Source organism: Euprymna scolopes, chromosome 1 (assembly GCF_053919585.1).
Source record: "Euprymna scolopes isolate OS-2025 chromosome 1, ASM5391958v1, whole genome shotgun sequence".
In the NCBI taxonomy this organism is placed as follows: Eukaryota; Metazoa; Mollusca; class Cephalopoda; order Sepiida; family Sepiolidae; genus Euprymna; species Euprymna scolopes.
This window is the reverse complement of record NC_136482.1, coordinates 192,035,436-192,057,120: the sequence shown is the minus strand read 5'-3', so window position 1 is coordinate 192,057,120 and position 21,685 is coordinate 192,035,436. Positions and strand designations below refer to the sequence as shown.

The 21,685-nt window shown below is 35.3% G+C and overlaps 1 protein-coding gene across 4 annotated transcripts in view; it reads left to right on the top strand.

The window, feature by feature from the left end:
• Nucleotides 1-21,685, top strand: part of LOC145278532 (uncharacterized) — a 409,834-nt gene that overhangs the window by 327,951 nt on the left and 60,198 nt on the right. For 3 of the 4 annotated variants that reach the window (XM_080130669.1, XM_080130668.1, XM_080130666.1), the window contains 7 exons: nucleotides 4,863-5,081; nucleotides 7,776-7,994; nucleotides 10,237-10,407; nucleotides 12,333-12,548; nucleotides 12,790-12,960; nucleotides 18,046-18,261; nucleotides 18,502-18,672. In XM_080130669.1, coding sequence (XP_079986795.1) covers nucleotides 4,863-5,081; nucleotides 7,776-7,994; nucleotides 10,237-10,407; nucleotides 12,333-12,548; nucleotides 12,790-12,960; nucleotides 18,046-18,261; nucleotides 18,502-18,672 — 1,383 coding nt within the window. The remainder of the gene's footprint in view (nucleotides 1-4,862; nucleotides 5,082-7,775; nucleotides 7,995-10,236; nucleotides 10,408-12,332; nucleotides 12,549-12,789; nucleotides 12,961-18,045; nucleotides 18,262-18,501; nucleotides 18,673-21,685) is intronic. The other variant, XM_080130667.1, reaches the window with a different exon arrangement.

Below are 21,685 nucleotides of genomic sequence, written 5' to 3'. Positions count from 1 at the left end.
CTTTGTGTTTAAAATACAATTGTTTGCATAGTTCTCAGTGTGAGTCTATTCTTATATTCTTTTGGGGATATTTTGATGCATTCACTTATTATGTAGTTTATTATTTCGTCTCTTTGCCCACAAAGTTTGCAGTTGGTGTTCCTTGTGTCTTATAGATATTTGTTTTGAAATAGTTAGTTCTAATTGCGTAATCTTGTGCAACTGTCATTAATGATTTAGTTTCTATGTTTAGTTGTCCTTTTCGTTTCCATGTCTATGTGTTTTCGTCTCATTTTCGTCATCCTAATGAATCATCCGTGAAGCTGTTTTTTTTCAATCAGATTACAACCTCAAGCATTCTATTATCCATGTTTGAGAGATTTTGTCATATGATTTCTTGTAGTCAATCCATATCATGGCTGTGTTCTTATTTCTACCTTTTTTTTAACCTCTTATGGTCTTTGTACATCATGTATTCCTATTTTCCTTTTTCGACACCCTTTTCTGTTTTTCGCAAATTATTATGGGAGTTGTAAGTTTGCCCTCTCAGTTATGCTGCTAAAATTTTCCAGATGATTGATAAACAGGTTATGGGCCTGTAGTTTCTCGGGATGATTCACTTTTTGATGTCTTTTTGTATCAATGTGGTTGTATCTTTGGTCGTCCATTTTGGCACGTCTGCTTCGGGGATACATTTTTTCAGGTTTTGAAATAGCTTTTCATCTCATGCCGTGATTTTTTGAACCAGTATTCGCGTATTTCATCGTGACTGGGTGCTCTTCAGTTTGCCATTTTTCGTAGGGTTGTCTTGAGGCTTTCTTTGCCGAATTCGTTTCCTTTTCTTTTCTTCAATTTCCTGTAACTCTTATTTCATATCTTTCAGTCATTCAACATTTTTGTTTTAGTCTTGTCGCTCTTCCCATATTTTGCTCCAGTACAATTTTGTTTTTATCGGGCCCGGTTGCTTTATTTTTGTCCTTCTTTGTCCGTTTACATTTTTATAAATGTGGCTTTCATTGTTTATAAAGGCCCTGTTTTGTTTGCACTATTCCGTTTTGCACCTGTATCATCTTAATCTTCCTTTTTCTTTGCTTTAGTTTTTCTTATTTTTTGTTTAGATTCTCCCTGTGAGAGATATTCCAATTTTCCCATTTTCCCACTATTTGCTCTTTTTCATCCTGTTTGTGCTTTGGCTTCTTTTTTTAAATTTGTTAATCTGGGTTTCCAGCCTGAATTCCCACCCAGTTTTTTCAGTCCATTTTGTTTTTCCGTCTTTGCTTTTCTTCTAACTGGCATACTTATCGTCTAGGCACCTGCATAACTTAGATTGTTTACGTCTGTAATACTCTCTGTTGGGATGTATGGAATAAGTTTTTCACCTGTATTTACTTTTAACTTCTTCCACTCTTAGTTTTTTTAGAGATGGGAGTTTTTTTCCTATGTTCATAAGTCGTCTGATGTTTTCTAATTCAGCTTTTCTATTCTTAGTTAGTTCTGTTGTTTCGTAGTTCTTAGTCTTCATATTCACAGTGTTTATGTTTGCAGGTCTTCTACGTGTGAGGTTTCTGCGTGTGGGGTTCCACTGAGTCGTGTTTCCTGGTCTTTCAACATTTATCTTTCTTTGTATTTCAATGAGTTCAAAACCAATCTTTCTTTGTAATAAGGTTCGCTCGGTTTGTGATTCTTTGTTCCATTGGATAATTTTCAGTAGACACGTTCCATAACTCTTTCATTCCTTTGCGATAACCTCACTCTTTGAGGTGGCTTCTGTAATGGCACTTCATTACGAATATATTCTCTTTTGTTGTCCATTTCTACCTTCGTGCTTTTGACTTATGATTATTTTTGCTATCCTGTGTTTGATATGTATGATTGTGGTACCTGAAATTAGAGAGGTTGCTTATCTGTTTGGTGTCTATGATATTTCTGTTCCTGAAATTAAGAGCCAACATTCACAGGATGACAATCGAGCCCCCATGCTTAGCCAACGATACCGCACCTATTGGTGATGATACCCAGATTTTCCTTCTAGGTTCCACGGTTTTCAATATTTGTTTTTGTCATTTTACATAGTGTGGTGTTTGTGACAACACCAGACACAGATTTTTTTTCACCTGCGGTCCTGTCACAGGGATAGTGTTCATCTCCATATAGATTATTGTGATGTGATCGATCTGAGGGAGTGGTTTGCCCCTCATTGGGGATCGCATAACTATGCTAAGATTATTTTAATAGCTCCTGGGTAACGGAAGATATCCCAAAGATTTAAAATAGAGGATATAAATATATTTTTTATTTCATTGTCAAAATAGATATATTTGCTTATTGTTTGGAAGTCAGAGATATATATTTTGTTATTCAAAATTAACGATAGGAAATTGTCTCGGTGCCAGGAGTTCGTACTGACAGCCGATGACCCATGGGGGTTATGGGAGTTTGATGTTGATTTGAATCTCAGATTGCAAGCTGGCAACAAGGCTGTATTGCACACCCGTAGTCTGGAGTTTTCTGTAAGTGCGTGGCATAATTTTATTGGCTTAAGAGACTCTCCACTCCAGCTCCCCCTATATAATGCTAAACTGCTTAGAAATTAAGCAGATTTCCATTTGACTCCAAGGGGCACAGATCGTGTGGAAACTCACCGTTCCCTGAAGACGTGATGAACAACTCCTTCTCCAACCCGTTTGACGCTATCTCCGAAGAGAAGAGAGATTTGGGACTTTTAAAAACTTACTAAGAACTTTACGTGTATGTAAAAAGTCTATAAACTTTGTGAAATTAACCTTTCGTAGAATAGAACTCAAGCGTCTGTTGTCCTTTTTGCCTGCGTGAGTTTTGTTATTCGTTTTCAGCATACCAAATTCAATGTGACGGACTCCAGAAGTACGAAGACGACACGAGCCAAGTTTTCTAAGATCAGAGGTCCTTACCTAACTTCATAAGAGGGGGTATTACATTGGAAGCAAGGTGCACTACCACACGTACATAAAAGTCATAATAAAACAGGGAACACACAAATATATATATTTAAAGTAACCATCTATTATATAAATCTCATCTGTTTGTTTAAATTTATGTATGTATATATGTATATATGTATTTATGTATGTATGTACGTATGTATCTGCCTAAAACTTTCAACATAGGCGACGGATTTTCACGAGATCGGTATCGTCTTGAAGTACGACCGTTCGGACGACAAATATCGAAAATTGGCTAAAAACATTAATTCCTTCACCCTCAACTGGGCAGTTTCCTACAAGGAGGGCCGTTTTTTTTTGTTTTTTGTTTTTTGCGTTGCCATTTTTGCAAATCATCGTCTGGTTTGGAATGACATTACTAATTTCAACGTTCCGAACTTCCGGTCACGTCATGGAGTAGGGGGAAAAGACGTCAGGTTTTCTTTCTCTTTCTTTTCCTCCTTCGCGTCACAGGTTTGAGCCTGCCTACCCCAAATATTTTTCTTTTATCTTTTACTCAACACACACCTCCAAACACCCTGGAAACGCCGGGTACCCAGGCTAATTTAGTATAAGTGGAAATTAGGCGTTATCTTTCCTTCTTCTTTTTAGGCAATAGATTTTTTCACACCGGATCATTTACCTTACTAACTTCTTAAATAGCTGGACACTTTGTATATATGTCGCTTCACAGCATTTGGATGCTGGTAGGAAGAAGAGGAGGAGGATAACGTGCTCTGAATATCGACTGATAAATTGTTTGTCTTTTTTTTCGTAAATATCCTATCAAAACATATTTAAAAAATATTTTAGCGTCGTCAAAATCTTATTCAAAAATTATGTTTTTGTATAAAAAGTCCTATAATGTAACTACGAATAAAAATGGTTTGGAAACGATAGGGCGAACATCTTGTAATAACGAGGAAAGCTAAAAATAAACAAAATTTCTCTAACTTTACGATGCCATTAGCTGTTTTTTTGGGGAGGGGCAGATCGTGTCCCTTGCTAACTTTTTAAATTGTTGGACACCTTATACATAAATCGCTTGACGGCATTTAGGTGCTGGTAGGAAGAAAAGGATAAGGATTCGAGGCTCTGAATTATTATTATTATTATTATTATTATTATTATTATTATTATTATTATTATTATTATTATTGGCGGCTCACAAGAAACTAACACATGTCATCAAATATCTCTCCTTGAAAACAGCCTGTGGTGTTCCCTGGAAGCTGAGTGACAACAAGTTTCCTGAGGTTTCCAGTACTCTCCACCTTTTTCGATAACATTTGCTAATAAATTTGCATTATCGCAACAGCTGCCTGCCATTTATTTCTCGTTGGCAATGGTTACTGGTCTTCGCTGGGAGTTGAGCGGCAATAAGCCTCTCCAAGGTCCCAGTTCTCTTCGCAGTTATCCGGAGAGGCCTGGTCAGTTCATCGGTCTTTCCTTTCTCCTTGACTCTACTTGGTTATTTGGTCTCACTCTTTTGGGGGAGGGGGTGCAATGGTGTGGCAATGGGAATATGGGGGTAGGGTTGGGTCAGAGAACTTATCGATATGCGGTTTCAGTGTTCTTGCTTCCATGTAGTGTTTCATGTCTCGCCTTTGCAGCAGTTTGTCTGACCTGCACTTGTTGCTCCTGTGTGTTAGTTTTCACATTTAAGGGATTTTCTTAATATTTCAGCTGTTTTCATTATCGTTGATCGTTGTATTTTTCCAGTAATTCCTTTCATTCCAATTTTTCCCACTTTTTTCAAAGTTTTTCGGGATTATTTCTAGTGCTCCTATTATTATTATTATTATTATTATTATTATTATTATTATTATTATTATTATTATTATTATTACATATTTTTTATTTGATTTTAACTTAAAAAAAAATTATTATTATTTTTCCTGTTTTTTTGTCTATTTACCAAAGGTATTTGCGAATTACCAAAAGATAGCGGAATGTGCTATGCTTACAGCGAACAGTATTACTTTAACCCAAGCACCCAAACTTGTGAACAGTTTGTCTACGGTGGTTGTGGAGGCAATGCTAACCGTTTCTCTTCCGCTGCCCAATGTATGGACGTCTGCAAATCATCAACGCATATGACAACAACGGCAATTACAACAAACGCACCTATTTTCAATCCAGGTAAATCCTTTTTTTCTCGGTTATTTTTATTTAAACTATTCTAAATCAATTTTTGTTGAGATATTTGTTGATTTTATGAACTATCGGATCCTGTTGATTTTATGAACTATTGAGACTTTGTCGATTTTATGAACGATCGGGATCCTGTTGATTTTATGAATGACCGGGATTCTGTTGATTTTATGAACTATCGGGATTCTGTTGGTTTTATGAACTATCGGGATTCTGTTGATTTTATGAACTATCGGGATTCTGTTGGTTTTATGAACTATCGGATCCTGTGGATTTTATGAAATATCGGGATTCTGTTGGTTTTATGAACTATCGGATTCTGTGGATTTATGAATTATCGACACCCTGTGGATTATTGGAACCCTGTAGATTTTATAAATAATAAATATCCGTCCAGATCAAAATTATTTGTAACATTACATTATTAAGAAGAAATTATTTCTTTTTTGTCCGCAAAAATAATTGAAATCACCAGCTAAATATTCTTTAAATAAATAAAACGAATATGCATCTTATTCATTTAAAATTGTCACAATTAAATTCGTTTTTAAAATAATAAATATTCTACCTTCTTATCGTAAAAATAATGTTCAGCGAAATATCCTCTAACTTAATAAAACCAATGCCACTTTTTGAGATTTATTTATTTAAAGTCGTGCCGTTTTGATTGACAGGACGACTTAATTTTCAAATGAGTAAAGTCGGAATTGTTTACGATCAGAGTAACCACCAATCGCCACCTTTGCTGATTTAAACACGTGTGAACGGTGATAACGTACGTACGAACATGAAATGCCTTAGAATATTATAATATAGACTAGCGGGGCCTATGGAAATTTCACAGTTGTATATTTCAATTGTGTAGTTTTATAACGCGTCTGCTTCTAGAGATACATCTAAAAAAGCTTTGTATGTATTTATTACATATTTCCATTCTATGGACAACTGGCGCGAACGCAGACACCACAATACCAAATTAAAAAAAAAACGATGGTGAGTATTTTGTAGATGCGTCCATTTAATCTATGTGTTGATGATACTCCTGTTGATTTCGACGTATAAGCTCCGCCACAACAACTAAGTTGTTGAGAGATCCACACAAATGATTTGTTTAGAGTGGCGAAGGCTTTGTGCAGAACCAACCACAATTATTGGTACAACTGCTAATCAAAGTCGGTGCAATGGCTGCCACCCGACATAGCAGGCAATAGATCTCATATTTTACATGTTCCTTCTCCTAAATGCATGTCTTAACGAAGATTGAGGGTGCATCTCTCCCAGTGGATTAAATGCAGCTCCAGATGCCAACCTAGAAATTTCTACATCCCGACGCGGTACATATAGCGCCTAGCATTCCTAAATGGTTACCCATGTAGTATTGGCCAGGCTCATCGTTGTTTAACGTAGATGATCTGGCGAGAACCGGTGTTTCAACGCAATTATGCTGTATACATCTATGAGTTAGACGATGAAAAAAGATAATTCAAATGGACGAACGAAGCTTCGAGATGGTAGATGAATCTACTTTCCAGATGGTAGACGAATCTAAAATACGACTATTTAACACAACAATCCAACCAGCACACTTAAGCTTCACAAGCCGACCGGGGTAAAGAGTCTGTTATAGTGATGCCTGGCGAATCTTAAAATTATATTTGAAAAAAGTTAAAACCTCAAGAAAAGATTGCTTTAAGAAAAATCAAGTTTAGCTAATTAACCAATCAAATTCATTGTTATTCCCGCTCTTGAGTAAACGTTTTCATTAGCCAATGGCAGGGATTTCCTCAGACAAGGGTTCGGCTTATTTTTATTTCTTTTTCTTTTGTTCAACTTTGAAAATGTGTAACTTATTCTTTTTGTGAATGTGTTGAATTAAACGGTGAAATTGTTTAAGATACGTGTGCTTAGACACTTTCTTTAACTTTGATTTATTTTGTAATTTGAACTGACAATATAATAAAAGGTATTGTAAAAGTTCTATCTAACTCTAAAAGTCGTCTGCAGTTTACGGGACGTGTCATTTTCTAGAGACAGCTTTTATAGTTCGATGAAACTTTTACGGTATCTATTATTACCTTGTCAGTTCAAATTACAAAATAGTTTATGTGCTAAAAATGTGTTTCTAAATAATAACGTTATTGTTTCAGCATGGTCCGTGAATTACAAATAAGATTATGCACGTACATTTTCATATAAATAGGTGGGTTCTTTTCGCCTTCTTATTTTGGTATTTCTCAAGTTTACGGATCATGCTTATTTTCCGTTAAATTTAAGTGACGACATACGATTTTTACCATTTTTTCTATTCACGCACACCCACATTTATCTGTAAATGTATATGTCTAACCAAATTTTGATACTTCTGCAGTTTGCTGTCCATAAACTGTAAAATATAAAAATAAATATGAAAGAGTATAAGAAGGCTATAGTAATGCAAGGAAACGACTGTTGTAATGTACGTAACGTACGAATTATAAAAATGAATAAATATATATAAATAAAACAGTATATGTATGTATGTATGTATGTATGTATGTATGTATGTATGTATGTATGCATGTATGTGTGTCTGTCTGTGTGCAAATATTTAACAGATAAACTTTTAAACTACTGGCCACATAACGTAGGAATTAACAGGAAATAGTAACCATACACCAAGATTGTAATTTCTTTTGGCCACAGGTATTTGTCTTTTACCAAAGGAGAGCGGAAAGTGCTACGCTTACAGCGAACAATATTACTTTAACCCAAGCACCAAACGTTGTGAACAGTTTGTCTACGGTGGTTGTGAAGGCAATGCCAACCGTTTCCCCTCGGCTGCCGAATGCGTGAACACCTGCAAATCTTTTATGGAAATTACAACAACGCCGATCATGACAGACATACCCATTTTCCATCCAGGTAAATCCTTTCATTTATAATTTTAAATTTATCCTGGTATATCTTTAGCGAGCTCACTTGTAGGTCTGTCAGTTTATGTTTGAAATATCCCTTGTCATTGATCTGTCAGGATAAATGCTTAAATGTTATCGCCATCGTTATGAGCGCATATTCGATTGATATTTTATTTCAGATGTATTCAAGTCTGGAAGGTTTTGTTCTGTCCTTTAATGGTCCCCAAATGTTAAAAGTTTTCATTAGCCAACAGCACAGCTTTTCTCTTGGATAACTTGCATTTCACTTTTTATTGTTCAGCTTTGAAGAGAACTGACTCCTTCTTTTTTATGAATATATCGAATTAAAATGTTTTAACGTGCTTAATTTTACTTGTTTATTATTTTAACTGTTATATTAGCATACTTTTGATTATTATTATTATTATTATTATTATTATTATGTTTTTATGCATTGTTCTTTTGTTTCATTAAAATTCATTCTTAGTATACTGTTGTTTTCTATTTTACTTCTACAGTTTAGTAGGTTTGTGGATGTTTTAAAGGTTAGAATTTCAAATTTCTCAATTCAGACATAATCTACACGGGGCTTTTAAAAGTAAAAAATTCAAATTTCTCATTTAAACATAATCTACACGGATCGTGTAAATCTCAAAATTTTCAACCAAAATAAAGAATAAAAATATTTTTTTACAATTAAATAGTAAATCATCACACTCCTATATACAGATGCGATCAACTTGCTCGCTCCAGCTGTTGGAGTAAGCGGTAGAACATCTGCTTACTACAAGCCTCTGTTTCAGCTCGATCTTGACATTAAAAGCCAACTGTTAAACAATCTTTTGTTTACGCCACCTCACGTCAACTCTGAAGTGAATAGGTGTGAGTGGATTCCTAATCTTATTATTATTGTGGCCGACGATTTTCATTCTTTTGTAGATCTTGCTTTGCGATCTTCTTAAGTCATAAACAAGGAATGTTGTCTCTATTCATTTCTGTACGAAATACTAATTTTGTTCTCATTGTGATCTCAAATCTGTCTGCTTATATCAGCATTGTTTCCGGTCTTTTGGGGGCTTATCCTTGGTACTGGATTTAACAGAATCAAGTCAAGTTGGATATTGTAACTTATTTTAACGTAAACTCTTTATAAGTATCTATTCTCTCTCTCTCTCTTTCTCTCTCTCTCTCTTTCTTTCTAGATCTCTCTCTATATATGTATATTAATAGAATAATCTAAATATACATATTTTATAATATATTCTATCATGACTTTACAAGAAAAATAAAAAAATACATTTAATGTATTTTACGACTAGGCTACGCCGAGGCGTCATTAGTATATATTGGGTACAATATAGTAATTAATAGAGAATTGGCTCTATAACATTAAATAAAACATTTGCGTAAATTAAAATATTATAATTGAGCGTATTTTACTACCAAGCAATGCCGGGCTGTCTGCTAGTGTATATATATATATATATATATATATATATATATATATATATATATATATATATATATATATATATATATATATATATAAGCCTGACGAATCCTACAGTGGATGAAACGCAGAATATTCAGTGTAGCTTAGTCGCCATATATATTTTATAAATTACTATATATATGTATATATATATATATATACATACACACACATACACATATATATAGACACACATATATATAGACACATACACACGCAAACACGCACACAGATATATATAGATATATATATCACTATTTGGCATTATGTTTCGGACTTTTTTGATGAAGATAATTTGTACTATACGAACCATTATTCTAAGGCACATGGTGCAATAAGTGAACAAGTTTTAAGTGATACTCTTCTAGAGATAAAGTTTCAATCCTCACAACAGGCGCTTATAACAAAGAAAAACAAAAATGAACCCTTCTACCCGACCATGGTTGACGGAACAAGAACAATCCACCGAGGATGAAATAAAGCACGTAGGTCGAACATTCTGTCTGTTCTTAAATTCGACTAACGATTTCCAAATTCGAAAATATACAACCGAAAAGTCAGCAATTACATCATTGTAAAAGCAAGAATCACGATGGGAATATGAGTCTGAATTGAGAGAAATAGTACATATTTCTGTCGAAAAGAACATTGTCTTCCACATATTTGTATTAAAAGAAAACCTTAGTTTGTATCTGATATAATTATGACGCTATATGTACATACATATTTATATATATGTTGTTTTCATTTTTTTCAGCCGATGCGTGCCACCTGGAAAAGGAAGTTGGGCCGTGTCGATCCCGACTTCCGGTTTGGCATTATGATACTGTTGACCACGAATGCAAACTATTTTATTACGGCGGTTGTCAAGGGAACGCAAACAATTTCAAGACAAAACAAGAATGTCATCAAACATGCAACCCTTACAGTACGTCATCCACCATACTCTATCATATTAACTCCAGCAGAATAATTTAGCCATTTTTTTAAATACTTGACACCTGTGGTAAGACTGATGTAGACATACATATAGGTAGACATGAATAGACTAGGAGACATAGAAATATGCATAATATATGCTTATATATTAATAGCTTGGCATTGATAGATTGATGTACATTTTTATATATTATTAGTTCACCACTTTCGACGGCAAAGATCCCTGAGGATAAATGTTAGTGACATATTCAGTTTGCTAATGGAACAGTACTATAAAACTATTAAGAATTATGATTAATTCACAGGACAATTCGACAGATATTTGTTGCCATTGGACATGAAAACATGTTATATTCTGTGGAGAAAAATTCTCGCTGTAGCAATTTTTTTTAAAAATCTCTCACCCCCTCCCTCTTTATTTTGGAAGTATATTCTCCAAAATTCTGACACCTACAGGGCACGACATTCACCACAAATAATTATTAATAAGCTTTTGGGATAACAAAAACGGTCATAAACTTTAAAAAAAAGTTTAATCTATTTCACGCTGATATAAATATTGCACAGTAAAATAGTTGAACTAAAAAGATAAATAATTTTTCTTATTTAGAATTACTTAAACAAGGAATTCCGTTTTTACGATATCGCTTTTATTAAATTGTTAGGTGAAAGTACATAATATTTTCACTATACTCCCCATTTTAAATTAGTTTCTAAATAATAATTTATAATTTCAGCACATAACTTAAATTACATGTAAAATTCATTTTTTATATACATACTTTCATTTTTATTTTAAAATACGTTCTAAAAAATAAATAAATAAAATAAAAAAGGCGCGCTTAAAAATTTTTTTTTTTTTTTAAATATCTCAAACATTTTAACACTTAATCTGCTACATTTAGATGGAGTAAAATCCTTTCTCTTTATTGCATTAATCCACTGGTAAATTATTTCCTTTTTTTGGGGGGGAATGAAAACACGGTAACTTTTGGTCCATTTTCGTAGTTACCTCGGCATTTTGGAACTATAAATCTCGACGGCATGTTTAAATTTATTTAACCCTCCAAAACTTTAAACCAACTTCCGGTTTAGTCATGAGACAGGTGACCAAATTTCAACGGACCGATGTTCATGACGTCACCAGACTAAATTATAATCGTCGCTAGGCCATCATATTACGGTAGCCACGGTATAATCCCATTCCTTCCGAACTTTAGCATTTCACTCTTGGTACAGTTTCAACTTAGTGTGAAATAAAGTGGGTTATCACCTCTGTATTAGTACTGTTACCCCTGTCTACTTACCAACTTATGCCACTATTTATACGAGGTTACTAATGCGGACGAATAAATAGGACTGGCCTATGATATGAGACCAAAAAGTATAAATAAAGGTGTTATTCTTACAAATGTTTCGATTGGTGTAACCTCCAACCTTTTTTAAGATATATCTTGTCTCTAACTCCGGAATCTTTCTGTTGAACTTTTGAGTCTGTATGGAATTTCGAACAGAACTCCTTATTTAATCCACAGAGGTAACATGCTATTTTTCCGTCAGTCATGATTTGAAATTGTATTCTTAGTAACACCCGCACTAAAGATTGAACACTTAACCTCCAGAAAAGTGTCACTTATAACTGAATTTTACCTGGTACATTATTCGGTATATTAGTCGTCCGTATCCTACCTCGACATAAAAATTGCCAAGTTTAACGAGAAACGTCTGAAAAAGGTCGATGACATCGGCTAAAACGTCCATTAATGAAAACAGTAGTCTGAATTATTCAATTATTTTTGTTGTTGTTGTTGTTATACTACTACTACTACTACTGCTGCTGCTGCTGCTGCTGCATCTGCTACATCTGCTTTGATATTACTACTACTGCTGCAATTTTCCTTTCTGTTACTACAGGTATTTGCGAATTACCGAAAGAAAGCGGAAAGTGTTACGCTTATAGCGAACAGTATTACTTTAATCCAAGCACGAAACGTTGCGAACAGTTTGTCTACGGTGATTGTGGAGGCAATGCTAACCGTTTCCCTACCGCTGACAAATGTATGGAACTCTGCAAACATTTGATGCCCACCGGAATACCTGACACAACGCCACATCCTCATGTCAATCCAGGTAACATGAACCATTAATACCACCACCATATCTATAAATCTGTAATGTTTTTTTTCTAAGCCAATCAATCTCATTGTTTCGAATGTATGCAGTTGTCTAAGATCAATCAACCTTTTGTTCATAATCAAGATTTATAACGTTTTTAGTATTGAGCACTTTTGAAAAATATTTTAAGTGCATTTTATAAATACATTTGAACATGTTTAATTACATGCATTTATATATATTATTTTTGTTTCAGTTGATGCTTGCCACCTTGAAAAGAAAGTAGGACCGTGCCGATCTCGTCTTCCGGTTTGGCATTATGATACTGCGGATCACGAATGCAAACAATTTTATTATGGCGGTTGTCAAGGAAATGCCAACAATTTCAAAACAAAACAAGAATGTCATCAAACATGTAACCCTTACAGTACGTCGCTCACCATATTCTATCATATTCACCCTAGCAGACTAATTTAGAATTTTTTAAAAATATTTGATGATTATGATAACGCCTATGAATTTCTTCTCTTGAGTTTGAGTGACAGTAAACTTCCTCAAGTTTCAAGTACTCTCGCACACTTTCTGTGGAAGGCTAATTAGTGTTCACTTTATAATTTTTATTGTATTTACTAGGAGTTCTAACTTAGGTCACCATCAGAGATTGCTCACTTATAATACCCGGTAGTACTCCCTGGAGTCTGGATGATAAGTTTTCCCATATTTCCAGTATTCTCCACCTCTTTCAATAAACCTTGCAAATGAATTTTTATGATCGCAACAGCCGCTTGTCATTGACTTCTCGCTTGCAATGATGGTTGGTTATCACTGAAATTTGGGTCTAAATAAGTTTCTCTAAGGTAGAAATCATCTTCATACTAATCCAGTGGAGGTCTGGTTAGTGCTTTCCTTTTTCCCTAGTTTTACATCCTTTATGTCAATCTCGACTTCCGGTTTGGCATTATGATACTATCGATCACGAATTCAAACTATTTTATTATGACGGTTGTCAAGGAAACATCAACAATTTTAAAACCAAAAAGAATGTCGTCAAACAGTCGTTCCTCAAAGTACGTCGCCCACCATTAAAAAAATATTTAACAATTATGATAATGCCTATTAAGATATTCTCTAGTGACAGTAAACTTTTCTAAGTTTTCAGTATCCTTGCATACTTTCTATCGAGATTTAATTGATGATCTCTATTATTATTTGTACAAACTAGAGGTTCTCACATAGGTCATCATCTGTGATTGCTTACTTCCTACAACCGTTGGTGTTCCCTAGAGTCTGAGTGACATAAATCTTCCCAGATTTCCAGTACTTCTCACATCTTTTGATAAACTTTGCAAATGAATAATTTTCATCATCGAAGCAGCCGCTTGTCATTGACTTCTCGCTGGCAATCATAATTAGTCACTGCTGGAATTTGGTTAGCAATAATCCTCGCCAAGCTACCAGTCCTTTTTGTACTCATCCGGTGGAGGTCTGGTTAGTGCTTTCCTTCCTCGGTCTTTCCATTCTTCTCGAGCTGCTGCTGCTGCTGCTGCTTATTATTATTATTATTATTATTATTATTATTAATAGTAGTAATAGTAATAATAACAATAATAATTATTATTATTATTGCAGTAGTAGTAGTAGTAGTAGTAGTAATAAATTATATGGAGTTCTCATTTCAGACGTTACCAGCGATTTATTATTTAATGGCTAGTGTCTTTCTCTGGCGTATAAGTGAAAACAATTATATTCATTATGCCAGTACTCTCGATTTGCTTCCAGTCGTGGCCTAAATTGTTGTACCATTCTTTCGTTTTCCGTCGTCTCACAAACACTCAACTATCATGTATTGCGGAACTAATTGATGTTGGTGCGAGTGTTTTAAAGGAGTTCACGTTACCAACCGAAGGGAGGAGGTCACGTTATAAAGTTTTTTCTTATGTATTCCCAGATTTTCAGTTCACGTGAATTCGTCAATACAACCCATGTCTTACGTAGGAGTTCTCACGCCAATCATTACCAGACGATAAAAAAAAACAAATGATTTTTTGCCTTGAAATAAGGGACAACAATCTCTACTATTCTTTGCTTCATTTTGTCACCATCGTAAATGATTAGATATTCTCGCACAAACTATTTATCAGTTAAATATCGTTGAAAAGGGCAGTGTTTTGTGGAGGGTAGGACGAGGGAATTGAATAACAATAATCTGATCAACTGAGCTTCAATCTTTAAGTTCTCCCCATTGTAAAGCATTCACAACAGACACCCAATCAAATCAATCAATAAAGGTTTTCATCACTCAATGAGGAACCCCTATCGGCTGCCATGTGGGACCCATGTGTTGCATCAGGTCATCCATCCATCTCGTTCTTGATCTTCTCTTTGGCCTTTTATGTGCACGGTGTGTCCATTCCGTTGTCCTGATGGACCATCTACTGTCATGTTGTCTGGCTACGTGCCCTGCCCATCTGTTTGGATGTCTTGATGCCAGTATTCATGTCAATAACTCTTGTTTGTTGGCGGATCCATATGTTTGTCTTTCTGGCTTGTAGAAATATGCTCAGCATCATCCTCTCTATCTTCCTTTGTGCAACTGCCAATATTTCACTTTGGCGACACTCAGCTAACTACAACCATTGCCAATAATTTTCCTTACTCTCTGTCTGCATCTAAAACAAAACTAAAATTCCATTAGCAAAGCTTCTTCTCTGGAACTTCCCGTCTGTGGAACACAATACCGCAGGGATGCTTCCCAGTTGAATATAACATGCCCCTTTTCAAAATCCATTAAAATCTTATTGAGCCGCGCTCGTTAATAATCAAATTCTATCAAGTTTCATCATTGCCGATCATAATGGTGATATCTCACCGGTCACCGGACACTCATAAACCTTTATCCTCGAAATGCCTTTGGGCCTTGACAAGTGATGAACCTCCCCTTTATAAAAAAAAATAAATCAAAGTAAGCTCCCTTAGGGTGCCAATATGCTCAATAACATCTAAAAGTTGTATGATGGTATGATATCTCTTTTTTTTTTCTTTTTTACTTGGGTGCCTCCACTTATCAAAGCCTGAAGGCCACTCGAGTTAATGGATGTAAGGCGGTAGTGCAATAATCGTTAATGTGAATTGGGGATAATTTGATTATGAGGGCGACTCAACAAGAACTGGTTTACATTGGATTTGAAGGCCAGCGAAACAGTATTCCACAAACGGGCAGTTCTAGTAGCTTTTTTTTTTACATGGAGGTCACCACTTATTAAGGCCCGGAAGCCACTCGAGGATAAGTGTCATTGCATCTACAGTAATCAATGGAATAGTATCGTAGTAATCGTTAGTATTGAAGATTTGATAAAGTGTCTTACTTAAGGAGACGATTCATCAGGAATTTATTTATTCTGGACTTGAAGACGTCCAAGTTGTAGTCAGGTGGGAAACAGGAAAACGGAAGAGAATTCCACAGGCGTGCACTTCTAAGAAAAAGGCTTTGTTCATGGAATCTACGTTTTGATTTAGGCACAGATAAAGAGTGGGGTAAAATTTTTGACAGTGGTTTCAGCTAGACGGGTGTTTCTCATAAAAGATTGGCGAGGGGGACCAGAGATTGGAGCTCGGACTTGCCATGGAAATAACGATAAAACAAAGACAGGCTCGCAACGTCTCTTCTGTGGGAGAGAGACTGCAGGGAAGAAAAAGAGCATCCCCCACTAAGCTACGAAGTCTATTTTGTACTTTGTCAAGGCTTTGTTCATCGAATTTGCATTTAGATTTAGACATAGAGAGAGAGAGAGTGGGGGAGAGGATCGTTTATAGTGGTTGTAGCTAGTCGAGTGTTTTTTTTGTGAAAGTTTGGTAGATATTTCTAAATATCGTAACCGAATTTCTAAGTCAACTTGAATTAGTGTTTAGTTGATATTTTTTCTAAACAAATGTTATCATAATTTTTATTGAGTAAGTTGTGTTTTTTTACTTGGGAGTCACTACTTATCAAGGCCCGAGGGCCACTCGAGGATAAGGTTTAATGAATGTAAGGTGGTAGTGTAGTAATCGCTAATGGTGTAAAAATTGATTATTTATAGGCGACGGTTCAACAATAACTTGTCATTCCTTGTAGTACTAAACCAACCGAGATCGGTGTCGTTACGTCTGTTTTGAAGCTAAGCTGCATCTTTAAGGTTCGAATAATCTCTGCACATTTCCAGCGGAGGTTTGGTTGAGCTCTTCCTTCTCGATGCTTCCATCCTCTTGAATCTTCATGATCATTTTTATGGTACCAAGCAAGGATGTCCCTTTGTTTTGGGGAATGCTATGTTATGAGATTTCTTCCACTGGAATCGCTGTCAGTTACCTTGGATTATTATGTACACACTAGGAGTTTTCATTCAAGTGATTACATGTGATTGCTCACTGGCAAGAACCAATGGTGGTTCCTGGAGTCTGAATAACACATCTCAAGATTACCAGTACTTTCCACTTTTTTATTAACCATTGTAAATAATTTTGCATAATCAAAACAGCCGTTTATAATTAGTTTCTGATTGATGCCGACCGTTGGCCAACTCTGAAATAGGCAGATTTCAATACACTCTGTAACATCCTAGTCAAAGTCTGGTTGGTGTTGTCCATCTTCTGTCTTTTAATCTTCTTTAATACTTCCTGGGCATTTTGTGTGATAGATGCTGAGGCTGATGTCACTACAGATGTGTGTGTGTGAATTATTGTTATTATTTGTACTTACTAGGAGTTCTCACACAGGCCATCATCAGAGATTATTTACTGACAACAAACTGTGGTGTTCCCTTGAGTCTGGGTGACAACAAGTCTCACCAGATTTCTAGTACTCTCCACCTCTTTCTAAAATTTTTGCAAATAAATTTACCTTATTGCAACAGACGTTTGACATAGACTTCCCACTAAAAACAACCATTTACACTGGAATTTGGGTTGAAATATGCCTCCCCACTCATCTAGTGGAGGTTTGGTTAGTGCTTTCTCTCCTCGGTCTTTCAATTTTCCTTGCCCCTTTATGACAATTTGGAGGTCTGGTTAATGCTTTCTCTTAAATCTTTCTATTCTCCTTGGATCTTCTGGACTATTTCGTGTGTTGTAATCAGTGCCGACATTACATTTTTTGTTTGCTAGTTAACTTGCAGTTTCAGTTTTTTTGATTCTATATGAGTTTCTTTATCCTTTTTTTTATTTTTTTACTTCTTTTGTAGTTTCTATGTGGCCAATTGTCATTTATAGCTCATGTGAATTAGTTTCCGCATTCGAAGGTTTTCCATGAGATTTCATTTGTTTTCATTATTTTTATTTTATTATTATTATTATTATTAAAAATAGTATTGTTATTATTAGTCATATTAGTAGTATTGTTATCATTATACACCTTATTATCATTACTATCGTTGTTATTATTATTATTATTATTATTAGTAGTAGTAGTAGTAGTAGTAGTAGTAGTAGTAGTAGTAGTATTTTTGTTAATGCAATTTCCTTTTTGTTGCTACAGGTATTTGCGAATTACCGAAAGAAAGCGGAAAGTGTTACGCTTATAGCGAACAGTATTACTTTAATCCAAGCACGAAACGTTGCGAACAGTTTGTCTACGGTGGTTGTGGAGGCAATGCTAACCGTTTCCCTACTGCTGACAAATGTATGGAACTCTGCAAACATTTGATGCCCACCGGAATACCTGACACAACGCCACATCCTCATGTCAATCCAGGTAACACGAAATGTTTACACTACCACCTTCTCTAGAAATCTGTAATTTTTTTTCTAAGCCAATCAATCTCATTGTTTCGAATGTATGCAGTTGTCTAAGATCAATCAACCTTTTTGTTCATAATCAAGATTTATAACGTTTTTAGTATTGAGCATTTTTGAAAAATATTTTAAGTGCATTTTATAAATACATTTGAACTTGTTTCATTACATGCATTTATATATATTATTTTTGTTTCAGTTGATGCTTGCCACCTTGAAAAGGAAGTAGGACCGTGCCGATCTCGTCTTCCGGTTTGGCATTATGATACTGCGGATCACGAATGCAAACTATTTTATTATGGTGGTTGTCAAGGGAATGCCAACAATTTCAAAACAAAACAAGAATGTCATCAAACATGCAACCCTCACAGTACGTCGTCCACCATACTCTATCATATTAACTCCAATAGAATAATTTTTAATATTTGACGATTATGATAACGCCTATGAATTTCTTCTCTTGAGTTTGAGTGACAGTAAACTTCCTCAAGTTTCCAGTACTCTCGCACGCTTTCTGTGGAAGGCTAATTAGTGTTCTCTTTATAATTTTTATTGTATTTACTAGGAGTTCTAACTTAGATCACCATCAGAGATTGCTCACGTATAATACCCGGCAGAGATCCCTGGAGTCTGGATGATAAGTCTTCCCATATTCCCAGTACTCTCCACCTATTTCAATAAACCTTGCAAATGAATTTTCATGATCGCAACAGCCGCTTGTCATTGACTTCTCGCTGGCAATGATCATTGGTTATCACTGAAATTTGGGTCTCAGTAAGTTTCTGTTAGGTGACAGTCAGCTTCACATTCATCCAGTGGAGGTCTGGTTAGTGCTTTTCTTTTTACCCAGTCATTCCATCGTCCTCGATCTTAATAATAATAATAACAACAACAACAATAATAATAATAATAATAATAATAATAATAATAATAATAATAATAATAATAAGTATTATTTATGTTATTATTATTATAATTATTATTTTTTTTTTGTAGTAGTAGTAGTAGTAGTGAATCACTTGGAGTTTTCACTTCAGACTTTACCTGTGAGTTATTATTTAACAGCCAGTGTTTTTCTATTCTCATTATACTAGAAATATCGATTTGCGTACAACTGAGGTCTTAATTATTGTACTCTTTTTTCAATCCTCTCACAAACACTCAATTATAATTTATTGCTGTACCAATCAATGTTAATGACAAGATGGCGAGTATTTTAAAGGAGTTCAAGTTACAAACAAAAGGGGGCAGTCAAGTTATAGTTTTCTAGCATTTTCGTCTTAATATCATTCATGATTATTATGTTGATTGGTTTCCGCATTCGAGGATTTCCTTAAGATTTCAGCTATTTTCGTTATCATCATCATCATCATTTATATATTTATAGGATAGCGTGTGTGTATTAATTTTGCGTGCCACGCTTACGTCTTTTTTTCTTCCAAGTGAATGTCGTTTAATTGTCATGACCTTCCATTTCTTATAATAAATAATTTTGCCAAAAGTTCTTCCGAAGTTTTGGTTTCGGTTTCAATTATAGCTGATGGCACTCAAGTTATATATTTTTTTCATAACTTTTGGTTTCGGTTTCGATTCAAGCTGATGCATCCAAGTCATATGGATGTATTTTTTATTTTTGAAATCCCAACTTATATATAAGAATCGATAGAAAATTTACTTTATAATTATATATATAAAATCTGCATGAATTAAAATATATTTAAGCGTATTTTACGACTTGGCTACACAGTGCCTCCCTGTTTGCTTCGATAAATACTTTTTCATTTTTAACAAAAGAGCTGCAATAATATCAAGATGTCTCCATTTACGCCGAACAATGCCAACATCAATAAATTACATATGAATTTTTTTTTTTTTTTTACATGGAGGTCACAACTTATCAAGGCCTGGAGGCCACTTAGGGATAAGGGTTGTACAGTAATCAATGAGATAGTATTGTAGTAATCATTAATATTGGAGATTTGATAGAGTGTCTTACTTAAGAGGGCGGTTTGTCAGGAATTTGTTTATGTTGGATTTGAAGACATCCAAGTTGTAGTCAGGTGGGAAACAGGCGAACAGAAGAGAGTTCTACAGTCGTGCACTTCTGAGAAAGAAGCTCTGCTCATGGAATCTACGTTTTGATTTAGGCACAGATAAAGAGTGGGGAAAATTATTGACAGTAGTTTCAGTCAGACGGGTGTTTATCGTGAAAGATTAGCGAGGGGGTACCAGAGATTGGAGCTCAGATGAGCACTTGCCATGGAAATAATGATAAAACAAAGACAGGCTCACAACGTCTCTTCTGTGGGAAAGAGGCTGCAGGAAGAGAAAAGGGTATCCCCACTAAGCTACGAAGTCTATTTTGTACTCTGTCAAGGCAGGATAGGCTGTTTTTAGCAGCTCCTGCCCAGATGTGGCAGCAGTACTCCATCCTTGGATGTACTTGGCTTTTATACAGATAGAGAATTGCATCAGTAGTGAGATATCTTCTGGAGCGGTAGAAGGATCTCACCATTTTCCCAGCGTCCTTGGCAACAGATCTGATGTACGTGTTCCATTTCAGATCAGGAGTAAAGGTCAAACCCAAAAGCTTATCAAAACATGGAGCCTCCCCAAGACGAGAGCCATCCATTTCAATTGATGCCACATGGGGCCAGAGCATTGATGATGTAAAGTTAGGAGCTTGGTTTTGGGTGCATTAAAAGTAAACAGCCACCTCTTACCCCATTATACCACGCACTCAAGATCAGAGGAGAGAGAATCAGAGAGAATCTTGTCATTTACGGCCTTTGATGTGTTGCCATAGATGCTCGTGTCATCAGCATAGATGTTAACGAATGATTTAAGTATGTGTTTTGGGAGATCATTAATGTAGATCAGGATGGATCCCTGAGGGACTCCAGCATTAATACTGCAGGCCTCTGATTTCTGCCCATCAACCACTACTCTTAAGAGCCTATCGGAGAGAAATGATTTAATGATTTAGAAAGCGTTACCAGTGATACCGTAGCTGGAAATCTTGTGAAGTAGGCCCTTATGCCATACCTTATCGAAGGCCTTCGATATATCAAGAGAAATTGCCCTGGAAAGGAAGCCTTTATCAAGAGATTCACTAATCCTATGAGATATAACTGTTAGCACATCTGCTGTAGATCTTGCGGTGCAGAAACCATATTGCATGTCACTAAGAAGGTTGTTTCTGCTGAAGTGGTTGACTACTTCTTTATTTAATATGGATTCGAGCAACTTACTCATGACACACAGGAGACTTATTGGTCTGTACTGAGAGGGAGATGACTTTTCACCTGAATTCTTAAATACAGGGCATACTGATGAGGCTTTCCAGGGTGTTGGAAAGCACTTTTTATTAAGGCAACGTTTAA